At 40.7% G+C, this 16,815-nt stretch overlaps 2 protein-coding genes across 4 annotated transcripts; one reads left to right on the top strand and one right to left on the bottom strand.

Moving 5' to 3' along the window:
* Positions 1–213: 213 nt before the first annotated feature.
* LOC108970719 (probable cytochrome P450 6a13) lies at positions 214–5,780 on the top strand. 2 transcript variants are annotated; one of them, XM_018936252.1, is made up of 3 exons: positions 214–414; positions 1,808–3,899; positions 4,739–5,780. In XM_018936252.1, the coding sequence occupies exons 2-3, from the start codon at positions 2,837–2,839 to the stop codon at positions 5,269–5,271; spliced, it is 1,596 nt and encodes a 531-aa protein (XP_018791797.1). In that variant the 5' UTR covers positions 214–414; positions 1,808–2,836; the 3' UTR covers positions 5,272–5,780. The 2 variants fall into 2 exon arrangements, with proteins under 2 accessions (XP_018791797.1, XP_018791796.1); XM_018936251.1 differs by having other exon boundaries at positions 214–3,899.
* Positions 5,781–6,893: 1,113 nt separating this feature from the next.
* LOC108970808 (KN motif and ankyrin repeat domain-containing protein 1-like) lies at positions 6,894–16,127 on the bottom strand. 2 transcript variants are annotated; one of them, XM_018936437.1, is made up of 9 exons: positions 15,734–16,127; positions 14,936–15,220; positions 12,335–12,810; positions 10,755–12,277; positions 9,098–9,757; positions 8,786–9,032; positions 8,499–8,711; positions 8,123–8,323; positions 6,894–8,038 (listed from the first exon to the last, which is right to left on the bottom strand). In XM_018936437.1, exons 2-9 carry the CDS (start codon positions 15,048–15,050, stop codon positions 7,880–7,882), a joined length of 3,594 nt encoding a protein of 1,197 aa, XP_018791982.1. In that variant the 5' UTR covers positions 15,051–15,220; positions 15,734–16,127; the 3' UTR covers positions 6,894–7,879. The 2 variants fall into 2 exon arrangements, with proteins under 2 accessions (XP_018791982.1, XP_018791983.1); XM_018936438.1 differs by lacking the exons at positions 10,755–12,277; positions 12,335–12,810; positions 14,936–15,220; positions 15,734–16,127 and adding an exon at positions 9,849–10,155.
* Positions 16,128–16,815: the final 688 nt, after the last annotated feature.

Raw genomic sequence — 16,815 nt, forward strand, 5'->3', positions numbered from 1 at the left:
CTCGGCTTTGCTATTCCCGACGACACTGTGGTGTAGCTAAAAAAAAAGTGTTAACCCCGAGCAAATTATTTTCTGTGACTTCTTCCACAACTTGTTCCGTGTTTACACACTGTGGGACAACATTAAACAAGATCTAAAGCGCCGGCAAAGAAATACGTTTTTGCAACAGATGCATTATAATGGCATTTAGTACTACTTTGATTCTCAAAGTGTTCGTAACCATTAGTAGTCAACCAATAGACCTACTTAAGTCAAAATAAACTGAGCTAGTTTATTAAAAAAAGCTAAATAAAATTGAAATCTGTGGATGCAGTTTTTATATTGTTATTTTATTGTGATAGTGAAAACTTTTGCCACGATATGAATACGAGTTTTTGATCGGTCTCTTTTAGAAGTACGAAGATATGAATACGGGTCGGTGCCAAACGAATTTCTCATAGAGTTTTTGATCGGTCACTTTTTGATATACGAAAAAACTAAGCAAATATCGTGTGAACATAATGTCAAGCGGCTCAAAGAATTTGCGAACATTATAGCCAGAAGTATGAATGACTTTAAAACTTATATAAAATTGTGGTGTCTCCAACATTTATATATTTTCCATCAAAAATACACAAAAGAAGTTCAAGTGAAACGGTCAAATTTTTGTATATCGACATCGACACTGATTGCCAACGCTCAGATCATGCGATATACGCACTTTTGATTCCGCTTGAGGCACGTCACTCAAAAAAGCCCCTATAATGACTGAACACGCACACACGAAAACAATTTCCGCACATCGTTCACAGCTAACGGTTTAACGGTTTAACGACGTGAAGGGCGGGACTCGGTGAAAGTTCAGTGATGGCCGTTGTGCGTAGATGCGGGTGACAGATTGCGTCGAATGCCCTTTGATGTCCGCAAGCAATTAAATAGTGCGCTGACAAATAGACAATGAAAGCGCGAGCCGAATATCGAATAAATGAACAATATAAATAAATTATAAGACAAATTTTGTTAAAAGGCATTCGAGTGTTTCGATAAGCGTTAAGCAAGACCTCTGTCTTGTCGAGCTTGACATGAAAATTTTGTTATGAGTTGCTAATTTAACGCCAATATGCAAATTTAGTAGATCAACAGCGCAGCAGCAAAGTGCTAAAATTCAACGCGAAACAATTTTAAACTGTTAAAATGTTACTGTTGTTGTGTGAATATGTATATAGAGGCTCATATAATGAAATCCAATGACTTGCAGTAAATTTTGAGTGCCTATTTCTTCGAATACTTCCAGCATATGTAGGATTGGTGGCTTAAGAAGTTGGAAATAAATAAAGAAGGTGTTGTTGTTTTTGTTTTTGTAGCGTCAGAAAATATTACTGAAGTAATTTCGAAGCATGGTGCCGAATTTACAGACCTTGGTTGGATAAAAATCCGGGTCCGTTCCAATTACTTAGACCTGACTGTCGTGGGAATGGAGTAAATAAGCGGGTCTTTGAGGATTCTTGAACTTTTTATTTCCCAAAACTTTACAGATTTTAGAGCTCTTTGAGAAATCGGTTGAAATGTCGATCAATTTAGAGTTTTGTACTGATGAAAGTCATTTATTGCCCGAGCGAGATTCCAATCCACTGCGCGTGATAGTCACGTATACCGCTTATATTGAGCTGGCGCTTTATTTTTTCTACTTTTATTCGCGTCACCTATGTAAATCAGTTCATAAGTTATTCATATTAGTATATTTTTACGCTCAACATACCTGCGTGTCGCTATCTTTGTAAACTTTTTAATAATTTCAAAGATATCGTCATAACTTAATTTTTTACAGATTTTGTTATTGCGCTTTTTGCGTACGCACCTGCGCCGTCGACATCGCCGCGGTCGACGCGCAGCGCCGACGTTTCCATTGGCATAACGTTTGTCATTTTCTAGAGCTGTTAATTGAATTCCAAAACACCCCGAAGTTGTTTGCGCGTGGGCCCAGCTCCGGCGGACCCGTTTTTCCAGCAAACTGCACGAACGCAATGCGCAAAGCGCCCGCCAGTGCGGCGAGCAGAAGGCGCGGCGTGCAGATCTGCAGCTATTTAGATTAGTTTTCGTGCGCTGGTTAATTTTACTTGCAAATGTACACAAGCCAAGTCGCTAAATAGACTTACACAATGCCACAAGACAACAACCAGTGAACAATATATTTTAATGTTTAAGAAAGGTAAGACAATAAAAAGCCAAATACATCTGTGCGGATGGTATAATATGCTTCAGATGCGATAACGACGCGTTGGCCGACAACAACAGTAATGAAATAATTATCGACCACGCCAACAGCGCTTTCACTTTCAGGGGACGCTCATCAACGCCAATACTCGGCCGCGTCGCTATAGCCGCAATATTTTAGCGGCCCTCAGCCGTCACCGCATTTGCGCCGTATACGCAGAAGAGCGCGTGTGCATTTTCGTGCAGCTTCTATATTTTTTTCGGTGCTTTCGTTGGTATTTTTTCTGCACTCCTTCTCAGATCAGCGGCAACGTGTGTAATGCGTTAATTGTCGCCATAGTCACTGCGTATATTATTCTTCTTCAGCTAACACTGGAGTAACAACAAAGCCGCACCGGCATCTGCGGTTTTCCGCAGCACCAAATCAAGTCAAGTCGCGCTGAATATGACAAAAACGCTAAAGCAACAACGCGTCAGTCAACCTGCCAGCTAACCAGGTTGGTCAAGCGGCCGCAGTCAGTGCAAAGTCAGTCAGTCGAGCAGTTCACAGCGAAGCGGTCCAATACCGCTGCCTACACTACCAACGACAAATCATACAAAGTAGACGCTATTGTGCGCAGCTGCACAAGCACCGCCCCTCGAGATGGATCCACTCACAGTTTTGCTGCTCTCGTTCATCATCCTGGCGCTTATTTGCATACATTTGCACCGCAAACAACAATACTGGGAGGCTCAGGGCATACCGTTGCTTAAACCATTCTTGTTCTTTTTCTACGGGCGTGGTCGCATTGGCACCGATTGTCATGCTATCGACATACCCAACGAAGTCTATCAACGCTTCCGCGAATCTGGAGCACCTTTAGCCGGCATGTTCATGCTCAGCGATCCGCTTATCATACTACTGGATTTGGAGCTCATCAAACATGTGTTGATTAAAGACTTTGCCAACTTCAGTTATCGCGGGCTCTACCACAATCTACGCGATGATCCGCTTATGGGTAATCTAGCTGCAATCGACGGTCCTTACTGGAAGCGACTTCGTGCCAAATTGACACCATCCTTTACCACGGGCAAAATGAAATTTATGTATCCTACACTCATAAAAGTGGCCGAACAGTTGCCTGGGGTTGTGGATCGCCGTCTCTCCGACGCAGGCATAATCGACGTAAAAGACCTATCAGCCTGCTATACCACCGATGTGATAGCGAGCTCTACACTTGGCATTGATTGTGACAGTCTACACAATCCACTTGAGGACTTTCGTCTGATCACCGTCAAGTTCTTTGAGGAGTATAGTGTAACACGTGATTTGATTAGCCAACGCCTACCGCAACTGGCCAAAATGTTGCACTGGACCAACACACCAAAAGTGGTGACAGACTTCTACATCAAAGTTGTGCGCGATAATATAGCCTACCGTGCGGAGCATGGCATAGTACGCCAAGACTTCTTGCAAATTATGATCGATCTCATTAAAACCGAAGCACTCACAACGAATGAGATTGCTGCGCAGGTATTTGTCTTCATCATAGCGGGCTATGAGACCACTTCGACGACCATGACAAATTGTCTGTGGGAACTGGCGGTGAATGAGGATATACAAGAGCAAGTGCGCGAGGAAGTTGTACAGGTGATGCAGATGCACAATGATGTGCTCACTTACGAGTGTCTCAACCAAATGACCTACTTGGATCAAGTGCTCAAAGGTAAGTGAAAAGCAGTTGAAAGGAATCGTCAACTGCAAGCCGGCAAGGGCATGATGAAATGTGCAAAAATACAAACTGATGTATGGGAGCATGTGGAAAGAGGTCTCTCATACTGCATAATTTTTGAAAATAAGACAATTAATTTCTTTAAAGCCATAAAAAGGCCAAACGAAAGTCATTAGTATTTATTATGACTTAAAATTTAAATCGCTTTTATAGCACATTGCATCACTTTCAAGAATAGTATGAACTCACGGCTTGCAAAACCTGTAACAACAAGCAATGTTTATTGTTATGAATCGCAAATTAGAGCCTGTTTAAGCTCGTAAGCACACGAACAAAGGCAATTAGAAGCTTAGCTTTCGCTTTTGCTGCGACCTTGAGCGTAATTTAGCTAAGTGCTTAGTCAGGCAAAGTATTATGCCACAGGCAAATAAATTAGTTAGCACTACTCGTTAAATTAAATATTTACTTTTCAAATGGAGGGCTCATAAAAAAACCGGGAAAGTCAAATTTGGCTTTACAATTAAAGTACAAACTAATTTACTGGCTCAAAGTCGTTGGGAATATTTTTTTCATTTCGCTAAAAAGTACAGTTACTCTTCTTCCCAGAACGAGATGAACAAGGCGATGGACTCTCTCCCATTTTTGTAGCAATTAGGAGAAGCAGAGATGTTATATCCCTCATCCTTTCGCACATACTACTTTTCCAACTTAAGTTTAACTTTGCAATTCTTCTCTCCTCTCCTCTACAATACGACATTCGGTCAATAAGATTAAATCACTCCGACATAACTTTTCATATAGCAAAATAATCATATCTTTCCACTTCGTCACAGAAACTTTGCGTAAACATCTCATTGCGCCTGCATTGAAGCGTGTTGCTTACGAAGACTACAAGGTACCTGGCACAAACTTTGTCATCAAAGCCAACACCACAGTACTCATACCATCCGAAGCAATACAACACGATCCACGCTACTACCCAGAACCAGAGAAATTCGATCCGTTGCGTTTCACACCCGAAGCCATGGAGGAGCGACACCCGATGACATTCCTACCATTCGGCGATGGTCCACGCAACTGTATTGGCTTGCGTTTCGGCCGCATGCAAGTGCTCATCGGTTTGGCAGTGATGTTACGTAAATATCGTTTTAGTGTGGCACCAACCACACCCATACCGTTGGTGTACGACCAAACCATTTTATTACGTGCGCCGAAGGGTAAAGTGGAGCTCAAGTGTGAGCGTTTAGTTGAGGAGAAATTTGCAGATCATATACCAAAGGGTGTTAACGTAGAGGTGGAAAACTTTACCGCAAGCATAAGAGAGCGGCGCGAGTATGAATACACAGATGGCGAGAGAAATAAATAATGCACGAGGTGTGCGGAGTTACAATTGCGGTTCGAAGAAGTGTGAAATTTTGTGCTAATCGCACTCACAGTTACTTTGAGTGTTTTGAGACTGCTTTTTGGCGAGGTTATAATGATCGTAGTGACGTTTTCTCAGAGTCTGCTTAGCAGTCAATAAAAAAAGGGTACTTTACCGAAAGCAGTAGTCTTGGTTAAGTAACCAGAACTTAACTGACAGTTGGCTGCTAAACAGACATTGAGGACACGGCGCTTGGTGTTGCTTGTAATTGTTTTGGACTTGATATAAGTAGGTTGTGAAAATTTTAAGTGAAATACGAGGCGCTCAGAAAATTCATTCGTTGAAATGTCTTTTTTTTTTTTTGTTTTCCAAACACATTATGTACCTAAACATAAACGTATAGTAACGGGCCCTATGCGCTCGCTTAGTTGCTTAATTAGTACCCAGCTTTAATAAAAGCTTTTTCCAGCACTATATACATATGTATATGTAATATAATATATATTTACTCTTTATTATATAATATTTGTATATTTACACTGTAAATATAAACACCTAAAATGCAAAATAACGTAACATCACTTTTCATAAGTTTGCAGGCGAAGAAAAAACGTTATAATAGGAACCACTCATACTGAAATAAAATTTGAGTTTTGGTTATAAAATGGTTATAAATTGGTTATCATACATACATAAAATGGTTATATATTGGTCGTCAGACATATACAAATTGGTTATAAAATGGTTATAGATTGCTTATTATAGTATTTGATAGCGATTTTCAATATTTTTTTATGATGCTTTGTTTTGCATTTTAGGTAATGATATATTTTTAACCGTTACTTTTATACTTACGCGTGTTTTATATATTAAAGGAAATGTTATTTGCATTTTTTCAAATAAATTGTTTTAATTTTTTATTTTAAAAACATTGTTTTTCAGCCACAAATCAACATTTGCGTCCATTTATTTATATTTTTTATTTTAAAAACTGCAAGTAAGTAAGTATTATTATATTAAATTATTTAATTTCTTATGTGCTATATATATATATATATGTATATAAATATGTTTATATAATTGTGTATATTCAAATGCGTGCTCAATTTTTAAGAAAAAGTTGTTGCTACTTTTAGTTTTACGTTTTTAACTTTGAACCCTATGTTTGTTGTTGCGAATTGACTCTTGTGCCGTTATGCATAGCGATTGTTATGTGCTCTGTTAAAAAGTGTTTTGTTTTTGCGAAGTTTTCTATACAATTAATTTGCAGTTAAATTGTTTCTATTATTTATTATTATTTGAGTTATTTTGAGTAATTTTCTAACGAATATAATTAATGATGAGCATAATATTTTATACTTATTGAAGTTTTGAGAAACTAACGCGGCTCACTTAGACGTTAAGAAATCAGTTATAGAAACTAAATGTATACTTTTTAACTTATTTAATAGCGTATATTAAAGGGTATCCCGGATTAACGCAAGATTTTAATTTGCCGCCATATATACAGTTATGTATGTGCATATAGTATATCCTAAGTTATCAACCGAAAGAAAACGTCATCATAGAAACCTTTCATATTGAAACAAAATTTGAGTTTTGGTTATAAAATGGTTATGTATTGGTTATATATTGGTTATCTGTTGGTTATATATGTTAGCGGAAGCTGGAAATTTTATGCTGCATGTATGTAATATGATATAATGATTCGTAAGCAATAAACAACTCATTTTCGATTTGTTTGACGATACTTCGTGTCGCATTTTATGTAGTAAAATCTTGAAACCCCTAAAAAAAGGGTAAACTCGAGGGCTGACAGTTTGAGATTAGTACAAATGGAGCGTTACACGTTAAAATGTGTCTTCAGTAAATAAAAATAAAAATATCATAAAAAATATGCTCGGAATAGTGTTTCAACTTCGTAAAAAGCGTGAAGCGATTTTAAAGTTGCGTCACATTTAAATCTCGCATTAGTTTTGAAATACCCTGTGTAAACGTAAATAAATAAAGAGCTGCATAATTAATTAAAAATTATTAATTTAATTTGGAAAAAAATTGTTAAATAATTTTGTGAATTTTTTGTGTTTCTCGTATCTTTCTTCTTTTGTGCCAATATTAAAATGTTTTATTAATTTTTCATTTCCAATATTAGCATAGCATTAATTTCGTTTTCGCAGATTCGTTTCTTTAGTTTAAAAATTTTGTTCTTTTTGCAAATTTTCCTACAAAAACTTGAGTGGAATGTTAGTGAGTGCTCGTCAAAAATTGGCATTAACGTTTGATATGCTGCTGTCTTTTCAAAAGCTTTTATAAAATCTTTAGTATAGCTCGCACAATTCTTCGAGAATTTTAAACTAAACTTAAAGTACTACTAAGTTATTTCATTTAAGTAATATATGTTTAATGCCACTCTAATAGCAAAACTACTAATTTTAAGAAAAAACTGTCTAATTTGTTCGTCCATTTTTTTTTTTTTTTGGCTGGCATCGTTTGCAATGTTCTTCAAATAATTTAGTTAAAAATTTACGTTTTCGATTTAGTTAAATCACTTTACTCCAAAAAAAAAACCTTTCCAGGGTTTTACAATTTACTGCTGCCTCCTTAGCCCGCATTAAGTGGGCTTCGAGCCGCGCGGCAACTCCAGCGAAACGCGCGTGGCGTCGCCGCGATTGGGCTGCTTGCTGCGCAGCATTTGCTCGTGCACGTACAGCAACAAGCCAAGGTCCCGATGTCCAGCCTGCCAGGCAATTTTGAAAGCCGTAGCGCCATCCTGTCGTGGAAAAAGTATATAAGGTGTTATTGTAAAAAGAGACACATTGTAGAAGGAGACAATAACAAGTCAAGGCACACGCACCACATCCACTAAAAGCGAATCGCAATCAGGCTGTGACAGCAAATGCTTAACCAGGTCCGTGCGTCCATTGTCGGCAGCACACATCAGCGCTGTGCTGCCGTCCTCGTCCTGTATGTTGATGTCTGCACCGGCGGCCAACAGCAGCTCCGCCATCTCTTTATTACCATGGGAAACAGCCAGTATCAATGCGGTCTGGCAGTGCTGTGGATGTGGAAGGAAGGTGGGAAAGTGTTTTTGAGGGGAATAATGTTTTTTTAATTCATATTTTTTGGTTTTATTTTAGTTGAGACAAATGAGTGAGGAGAAAGCATGCGTATAAAAATAAAGTTTTTTACTTCGGTCCCAAGCGTTTAAGATTAACTGGGCCATTACCTACCTTTTTGGCTCGTATATTGACATCGGCCATCTGGAACAGTCGTTGTACGACTGTGCGATGCGCAGCGTTTTTAAGCTTTGCCAATGAGACGAGCATCACACAAGTGTATCCAGCGTTATTCATTTGATTTACATTGCAAACCTTTGAATCGAGTAGTATGGATACGACGTCAAAATTGCCATGCGAGACCGCATAATGCATTGCAGTGTTGCCCTGAGAAGTAAAAAAGCAGCACAAGCAGTCAATGAGTTTCGACCTCAGCACAACATAAAATGAAGTACACTCACATTGGCGTCCACCATATTGACACAGTACTCCAACAGCGATACCGACATTTCCTCAAAACAGTCTAAATAGTCCTCGACTTCGTGTGGATTCGCCTTCTCGGTGCTAGAGATCCGGAACCATTCCTGTTGGATCACCAATTTAGATGCTTTCAAGCTAGCCGCCGATAGAGACTTCGCGTCCATTTTCTTCAACAGCGAATTATTGATGGTCTTCAAAGCATTCAGCATCTCGGTAGGCGGAACGAATCTGTAATCGAAAAAAGTAGTTAAACAAAATGTTTATTTAAGCAAATAGATCAGGCTTCAACGCACTTTTGTCGTGGCTCCGCCTCAACCATTGCCAGTTTTTGCAGTAGCGCTTTCGATGGCGGACGTTCCTGCTCTTCGGTCTTATCTGTCTGCGACTCATGCTCTGTTTTCACCGTCTTTTCAACGCTACCGACTTGCTTTCTTGGGATATGACTAGATTTCTGTATTGTTGTCTTGCGACGTGCGCCCTTTGACATATCAACTTCTATTCCAGTTTGCTCCTTTTCTTCACTCTCCTCAACTAACACTGCCGCTGCTGTTTCCAATGTGGATTCCCGGAGCTTCTCATTGAAAGAACTCTCCAAGGAACGATATGGCGAAGCGCCATCTTTAAGCGGCGCTGGTGATGCATCACGAGACCAGCTGACACTCACACGTTTCTCCTCGCGCACAATTACTCCATCGAGACTCGGTTGTAGTGGTGTAGTCTCATCCACTTTGCTATCCTCCAACGGTTCAACGGTCTTTTGACTGGCATCGGAGGCTCGTCGCGAATTTGCGGCTGAGGAAGGGGCAGTTAGGGATGTGTTTGCTTTAGGTGGCGTAACCTTGACACCGACGATAGGCGCAGTAGATTTTGGCTCGCTTATGAAACTCTGCGTTTCGCTGGCAGATTCCGGTGGCAGAAAATGGGCTGCTGATGGCGGTTTCTCGTGCAACGAACTAAGAAAAGAGGAAGAAAGGGGAAAATGTTTCATTATTTTCAGTTTTCCAAAACCATGTAAGTCTCGGCATCGCTGCATACTCAACGTACGTTAGCAGTAGCGCTGAGCAGCCACTCACTATCAACGGATAGCAAGTGAAGCTGCTAAGCCCAGAAAACATTTATGGGCCGCCGCGTTGCTCCTGGAATTTAGTTAACCAATTTTAATATACTTCCACTAACTCTAATTGACTAGCGCGATTACAATGAAAACCAAATAGAATTCGTGCCAAAAACACAGCAATAAAATATTTACACACACCAAATGCAATAACTGAGGATGCTGCTGAAAAAGCAAAATAATGCAAACAAGAAGCACGCGTGACCGTGTCCGCGTATGCCGCCGTGTGCTGCTATTGTAGCGTGCTACCGCAAACTGCGTGCCTCCCGTGTGAAACGGGCTAAAGTCGCTGCGCTGGGAAAATTTTTGGGAGAGAAAATTACGCTGAAGGTCATTGCAGCATAAGCAAACGTAAACACGTTACAGTGGTAGAAAAAGGCAGAAATCTGAGGTTTGCTTTTCTACTTTGGGAACTAACGTGTTAGAGAAACTCTCTTTAGATGTAGAAATATGTTGGCATCTTTACATATACATGTAGTCCTAATTTTCTATCAAAATATTGCTTTCAGCAAATTCATAGCATGTGCCACAGTACAGCTCCAGTTGTTTAAAGCTCTGCGAGCAGCCTTTGCCAGGCGCATGCGTCAGTCAGATATCAAAATAAATATTTGCTTGCTGAAATGCCACCGTATACAAATAGCGCTACTTGACTCGCAGTGGAGCAAAAGGTTAGTGGAGCAGGTCAGGGTAATGAAGTGGTAGATTATATACAAAGAGTATACACTACGAATTCACCACAGCTTATAAGCAGAAGGTGTATGTACTGGCTAGGTGTTGAATAAATTTGTGCTTAGCGCAGTCGCAAACCTATAAACCCACCACATTTCGTTACTCACCTCTGTGTTGGCTTTGTGGACTGTTTTTCCGACGTTGTTGTTATTGTGTATGTGTTCTGCCGCTGAAAAGTGCGCCGTACTGGGCTGGGGCTGGGTGGTACATTTTTGCGCAGCGGTATGCGCGAATCCATGGATGCGCTACGTACGGGTGCGGGTGGACGCAGGCGTGGCGATGGCGGCGATTGAGGCGACAGCACTTTCGAGAAGTCTTTAGCCAAATTTTTAATCGCATCCTTGCAGGAATCACAGTAATTATCGGCGCAGGCAATAGAAATATGTGGCTTGACTACGTCGCCGCAACCTATGTCCCGTTTACGCACCGAATCTGTGTTGGCTGCGGTATGACGTATGGGCGCAGGTGGTAAAGTATTTATGCCGTAATCTACGGTGCGTGGCTTATCCGTATTGCTGGCAGTTGAACGCGTTATTGGTTTAGGTGGCGCGGGGTTTTCTTCCTTTTTAGGTGGCTCTTCAATGACAACGGGTGGCGGTATGTACGCTTCGGTACTAGTTTGCGTTGTACAGAGCCGTATTAAATCACGTGTGTCTGTAAAACGCGTGTCGCACGCAATCTCACTTTGTACGCTGGCATGACGCTGTTCGGGCATGCATTGCACACCGACAGCGTGTACGTATGTGGTTGCGGTTTGGCAGCCGGCGCTATTCACGGAGACTGGCGTGTATTGCGTGCCTGTGGTCTTCAGTATACGCCCGAGTCGATCATGTTCGCCTAATGAGAAAGTCTTGCTACGTAGAAACTCAGGTGAATCGAGTAGTTTCAATGAAACTGATTTTACTTTAATGAAGCCGGGGTCTTCGGTGCTGCAGGCGATGCTACGCTTCACGATATTACATTTCTCACACAAGGGATCCAGTATATTGTCCTCTGAACAAGCTGTGGAGCGCATTTCAGCACGGCAATTGACATAAGCATCTCTCGTTGCTGGACTCACCATAACGCTCACTGAGCTCTTGGGCACTTTCGGCGCTGCTGTGGTTTGTGCACCCCTATCAACACTGTGTGGCGCTTGTATTTGTGTGCCGATATGCGTCATCTTCTTCAGTTGCTGCAGTGCGCGTTCTTCCTCGTAACGCGTGATTGCTACTTGCGTATGCTCCTCCATTTCCCATTGCGAGTAAAGGGCTTCAGTAATGCTATTTAACTGCTGTGCAGGGCTCGTACCTACGCTGCGCACCATGTGCACCGGACTGCCCACGGCTACATCTCTTTTTGCGTGCAGTCCGCACATGGTACCCACATCGCGCTTAAGTGTAGTCGGTGTGCGCAACTGGCGCTCCGAGCTGCTTGAGTTGGCGCGCAATCGAGAGCCCAAGCTTTCCAAAGACACTGGACTAATGCGTTGTGGCGTAAACTGCACGGGTGAACCATTCTTAGCACTTGTGACCGGACTCGGCGAGGATGAAAGTCGCGGCGGTTCACGTGCGCGCAGCAGCTCATCTTCTTTCCGCTGTAATGTTTGTTGCAAGCGCTGCTTCTCATCACGCAGCTGCGTCAGCTCATTCTGTAAACGTAACCATATAAATGAAATTCAGTTAAAAACAAACAAGAGATAACTCACTTGAAGTTCCGGTATAGATTTGACTTGCTCTTCCAAATCTTTCATTCGTTTTAAGCTCAGCGCCATCTGCTCGCGTATGCTAAACAATGTTTGAGCATCTGCTGCAGCGCTTGTATCGGCGCCATTCGTGCTTGCTGGTACGACAATAGGCACTTTAGCTATGGCTTCACTCGATGGTGCCACATTATCTGACTGCTGCGATGGCTTTCTATCGATCGCATCTGTGTCTGTAAGTTCCGTTTCACCGTTGCTAGGACTCAGCAGCTGACGTTTCTGTGGCACATGCCGGCGCGGCGGTGGTGGTGGCGGCACCAGCTGTTCCACCGGTGACTTGGCATTCGCCGCTACTGTGGCCTGCACATATGACTCATACTGCTGCTCGGCAGGTGAAAGCTTCTGATGTACGGGTAACGCGGCAGCGGCCTTGGCTAGATAGCGCGTCGTACGCGGCGACTTATTGCTGGCTACACAGGAATCTAAAATGACATCGAAGGTTGAAATTCATTAAATAAATTATTATCGAAAATATTTGCTACTCGAACTTGAAATCCCTCAAGGCTCACATGTTCGTTTATCATTCGGTTTGACTAAAATAATTTTGATGCGCAAACGTTCCATTAGCGCGCTCAGCAAACAACTGACGAACGCACCGATGTTCAGCGCCGCTCAAAGCCCCGTTAAGTAGGGGTTTTTTCGTTATATATTTCTTTCTTTTTTTTTTGGGCAAATTGCAGTTATTTACTAGCTTGCCGCTTGTTGTTATTTGCCTTCCGACAACTGAACTGTTATTGCCTTCGTTAATGTCATTGCTTTTTGTTTGGTTTGCGTTTAGCTAAATCTCGAACTTATGCAATAACTTATAAATAAAACAAAGTCAGCAGCAGGTCGCCAGCAGCAACGTTAGCGTCGACAAAGACCTAAAGCCAGTTTGGCCTGTTCGAGTTGAAGTTTATTTCTCATTGTCATTCGGTTTTCGATTTATTTGCTGTTATCGCAAATGTCGTATTGCCGCTGAGCTCACGCTGCCGCTAAGCGGGAAGATGAGTGGTTGCGGTGGATAACATTTGTCAAATGCCATTATTCACAAATTCTTATTACGAATTCGCGAGTACATGTATTGAAGTGATAATTTATAATTTTAAGCAATGCAAATTATTGATTTGAATGAAAGTACTTCAAGACGACACTGACATTTAGCAGCTACAAAGTATTCAAGCATGCAGTTTGAGGTGGCAGAGATTGGTTTTGAATGGCAGTCAGATCCATAACTAGCATAAGAAATGAAAGTCTACCGAAACTAACGAAGTCCTAGATTCGTGTTAGAGCCACTGCAATTGGCGATATTATTTAAAGAGGCTTCTTCATAGCTATTTTATGCCAAATTATTAGTGACAAGTTAGTCATCATGTCAGAGTAACGTGAAAAGTATGCAATCGGCTGTCAGCAGAATTTACATTATCTCATTATTATCCACACGTTTACCTACCTTCATAAAAGCAGCCAGAAAATCGATTTTATCGTTCAACTCGCCGACGCATTCTTATTTTGCAGCAGAATACCAAAAAGCTGCGTGAAAAATAGCCTACGGCTATATAAAAGATCAATTGAAAAGACCCGGCCTGACATCTAGATGGCGCTAACAGAATTAAGTCCATATGATTTTTAGTTAGACGTAACCTTCAAAAGGCATGTTCGTTTACTATAACATTTTGAGTAAAGAAACTACTGTTATTGTGAAAAAAATTTATAAACAAAATTTCATGTGTTGGAAAGATTGCTTTTTGAAGAAAAAATGCAGTTGAACCAAAAACTTAGTCTGGTGATGAGTTAGCAGATACTGCCTCGGGAAAATCAATCATCAAAGATTGGTATTCAAAATTTAGACATGGTGAAATAGGCATCGAAGACGACCGAAAGATGTTGTTACCGACGAAAACATCTAAGAAGTCCACGAAATAATTTTGAGTGACCGTACAGTGAAGTTGTTCGAGATAGCAGGCACTCTAAAGTTATCGATTGAACGTATACATCATACCAGTCACGAATATTTCGATATGAGAAAGCTCTGTGCAAAGTTGGTGCCACGCGAGCTCACTTTCGACCAAAAACAACGATGAGTTGGTGATTCGAAGCAGTGTTTGGAGATCTTCAAGGGTATGAAATCCGAAATTTTGCGCTGATATGTGACAATGAGTGAAACATGGCTCATCATTTTACTCTAAACTCCAAGGTTATGGCGTTTGTATTTTTGTATTTTGGGATGCGCATGGAATAATTTTTATTGACTACCTTGAAAAAGGAAAGACCACCAACAGCAAATATTAGATAGTATTATTGGATCGTTTGAATTCGTATTTTAAGAAAAAGAAAGCGCTGTTTCATCGTGTTTCACAGTGTCACAAACGATGGTTAAAATCTAATTGGCTTCGGATAACCTCCGCATCTACCGCATTCTTCAGATCTAAGCCCCAGCGACTATTTCCTGTTCTCAGATCTCAAAAGAACGCTCGCTGAGAAGAAATTCAAATTTTCGAGACTACAGCATATATTTAATATTCAACAAAAAAATAATAAACATGAAATATATTTCAATTCACGTACAGTTGTTCCACCAGCTTTTCATGCCCTTCAATCTCGATACCGACTTGTTTTCGTTCGAACTTAGCGGCAACTTGCAGTCCTTACGTCGATTTGCTTTCCCAGCAGCGGCGAACATTTTCGAAACAAATATTTCTCACTGCACATTACATAGCACTTAAGCAAAGGCAACAACAAGGTATTTGCAACCGAGAGTTCGTAGTTCAAATCACAAAAATAACAACATGCGACTGACGTCAAGCGATCACTGATAATTGCCGTAATTACAGAGCAGGTAATGCGCTGTTGCTTTTTATGACGGGAAAAGTATTACTTTAAGAGCGTACATGGTAAAAAATTAAATGAATTGCAGTAATTGTTTTTTAAGAGGAAAGGGAACGGATCAGCAAAACCATCACTTTGGGTATAATACCCTTAGGCCCTTAACAAAATGGTGCATAATATGACTTATTTGAAAGCTTTGGTTTGCAGGCGTAGAGAAACAGTTAAAGAACTTATTTTTAATAAACTGTTTTTCTTATTTTTTTTTTAAATTTGCTTCATTTTTTTTTTTTTAATTTCGAAAAATAAAAAATTGAATTTTTTTTTAATTTACTTCAAATTTATTCTTTTAATTCCGAAAAATATAATATCGAATTTTAATTAAAACTAAGCATTACTGCATTCATTTCACTTTCGATTTGATATTTTTACTACGCGGTCCGCCCACATTCACGCCTCAAAACTCGCCGTTCTCGCTTTCTATTATCTGTACTGGCTGTCTGCCGCAATTTAGCGGCTTTCATTTGAAAATTTAATTACCGGCTTTTACTAAGCGAGCTCAAACGCACACACACCCGCTACGGATTTTACTATAAAAGCTGCTTTGCTTTATTTTTGCACAATTCCTCACATGACTCGCTCGATTTTGCAACTCCCGTGCAATTCCTCTACTATCGATTGCTTTTGTTGTTGACCTAATTGCTTTTATCGGCGCGAGATTGTTTGCATATGAAGCTCAAAAAAGCAGAAAAATCACTGTAAGGCAGTGCAATTACTTCAATTGCTTTGCTCGATTGCCATTAGCCTTGATTAGTTTAATTGCTATTGACTTTTAAACTTTGACACAAAACGTTTTTCTACACAAAAGCTGCTGAATACACTTTTTTCTTGCACGCTACTCGCGATACGCTCACGATTGCTGCCGCCCCAGCGCCCACAATAGACTGATGGGTGGCTAATGGCGCTTTCTTCGCCGCTGATTATGCGGCTGAGCATCGCCGGAAGAAGCGAAATTGCGAGCGCAGCTTGAAACTTTTCGGTAGACTACTCATTGAGGTTGCCAAGCGAGCTAAGTGAAGAAATTGTTAATTGTTAAGCGCAAAATCGCGAGTGAATTCGGCGCAACTGTAGCGCCGCAAGAGTGGAGAGCTAGTACAAATTATGAAGTCAGTGACGGCCTGGAAATATGTGACAAGTGTCATAAATTGTTGTAAAAAGCTATTATTGATTTTGATACGCAAGATAAAGTTGCTGATAAAATACGCTGCAGGTGATGTGTGTGCCTTAGCTGGGCGTTGCTCTGCCATTATCTCTCATAAGCGAGTTACAATATACTTCTGTGTATAGGGAAGCTCATAAATCATTGGCTATAACCGCACATTATTAACACGGTATTTTGAGCAAATACTTACCTTTTCAATTTTTTGAGTACGCTCTGTGCGAGAAAGTGAGTGGAATGATGAGAGGTTTGGCAAATCTTAGCCTTACTTGATTATAGATCTAGCTTTACAGACGATGTAGTCGCTTTCTGATTCATTGTTATACATATTCTTTTGATTTCTGGTGCTTAGAGTCCACATGCTGTATACTCTTCTAACTTAACATAACCGAAAGACTGCGAG

Source organism: Bactrocera latifrons, unplaced genomic scaffold (assembly GCF_001853355.1).
Source record: "Bactrocera latifrons isolate USDA-ARS-PBARC rearing strain unplaced genomic scaffold, ASM185335v1 scaffold_31, whole genome shotgun sequence".
NCBI lineage: Eukaryota > Metazoa > Arthropoda > Insecta > Diptera > Tephritidae > Bactrocera > Bactrocera latifrons.

Excerpts from the sequence above, each read along its gene's own strand:
- LOC108970808 (XM_018936437.1), bottom strand. The coding sequence starts at position 15,050 with ATGTTCGCCGCTGCTGGGAAAGCAAATCGACGTAAGGACTGCAAGTTG. Across the intron at positions 12,278-12,334 it reads AATCTATACCGGAACTTCAA|AATGAGCTGACGCAGCTGCG; the intron begins GTGAGTTATCTC and ends TTACGTTTACAG. Across the intron at positions 9,033-9,097 it reads GAGGCGGAGCCACGACAAAA|ATTCGTTCCGCCTACCGAGA; the intron begins GTGCGTTGAAGC and ends TTTCGATTACAG.
- LOC108970719 (XM_018936251.1), top strand. The coding sequence starts at position 2,837 with ATGGATCCACTCACAGTTTTGCTGCTCTCGTTCATCATCCTGGCGCTT. Across the intron at positions 3,900-4,738 it reads CTTGGATCAAGTGCTCAAAG|AAACTTTGCGTAAACATCTC; the intron begins GTAAGTGAAAAG and ends ACTTCGTCACAG.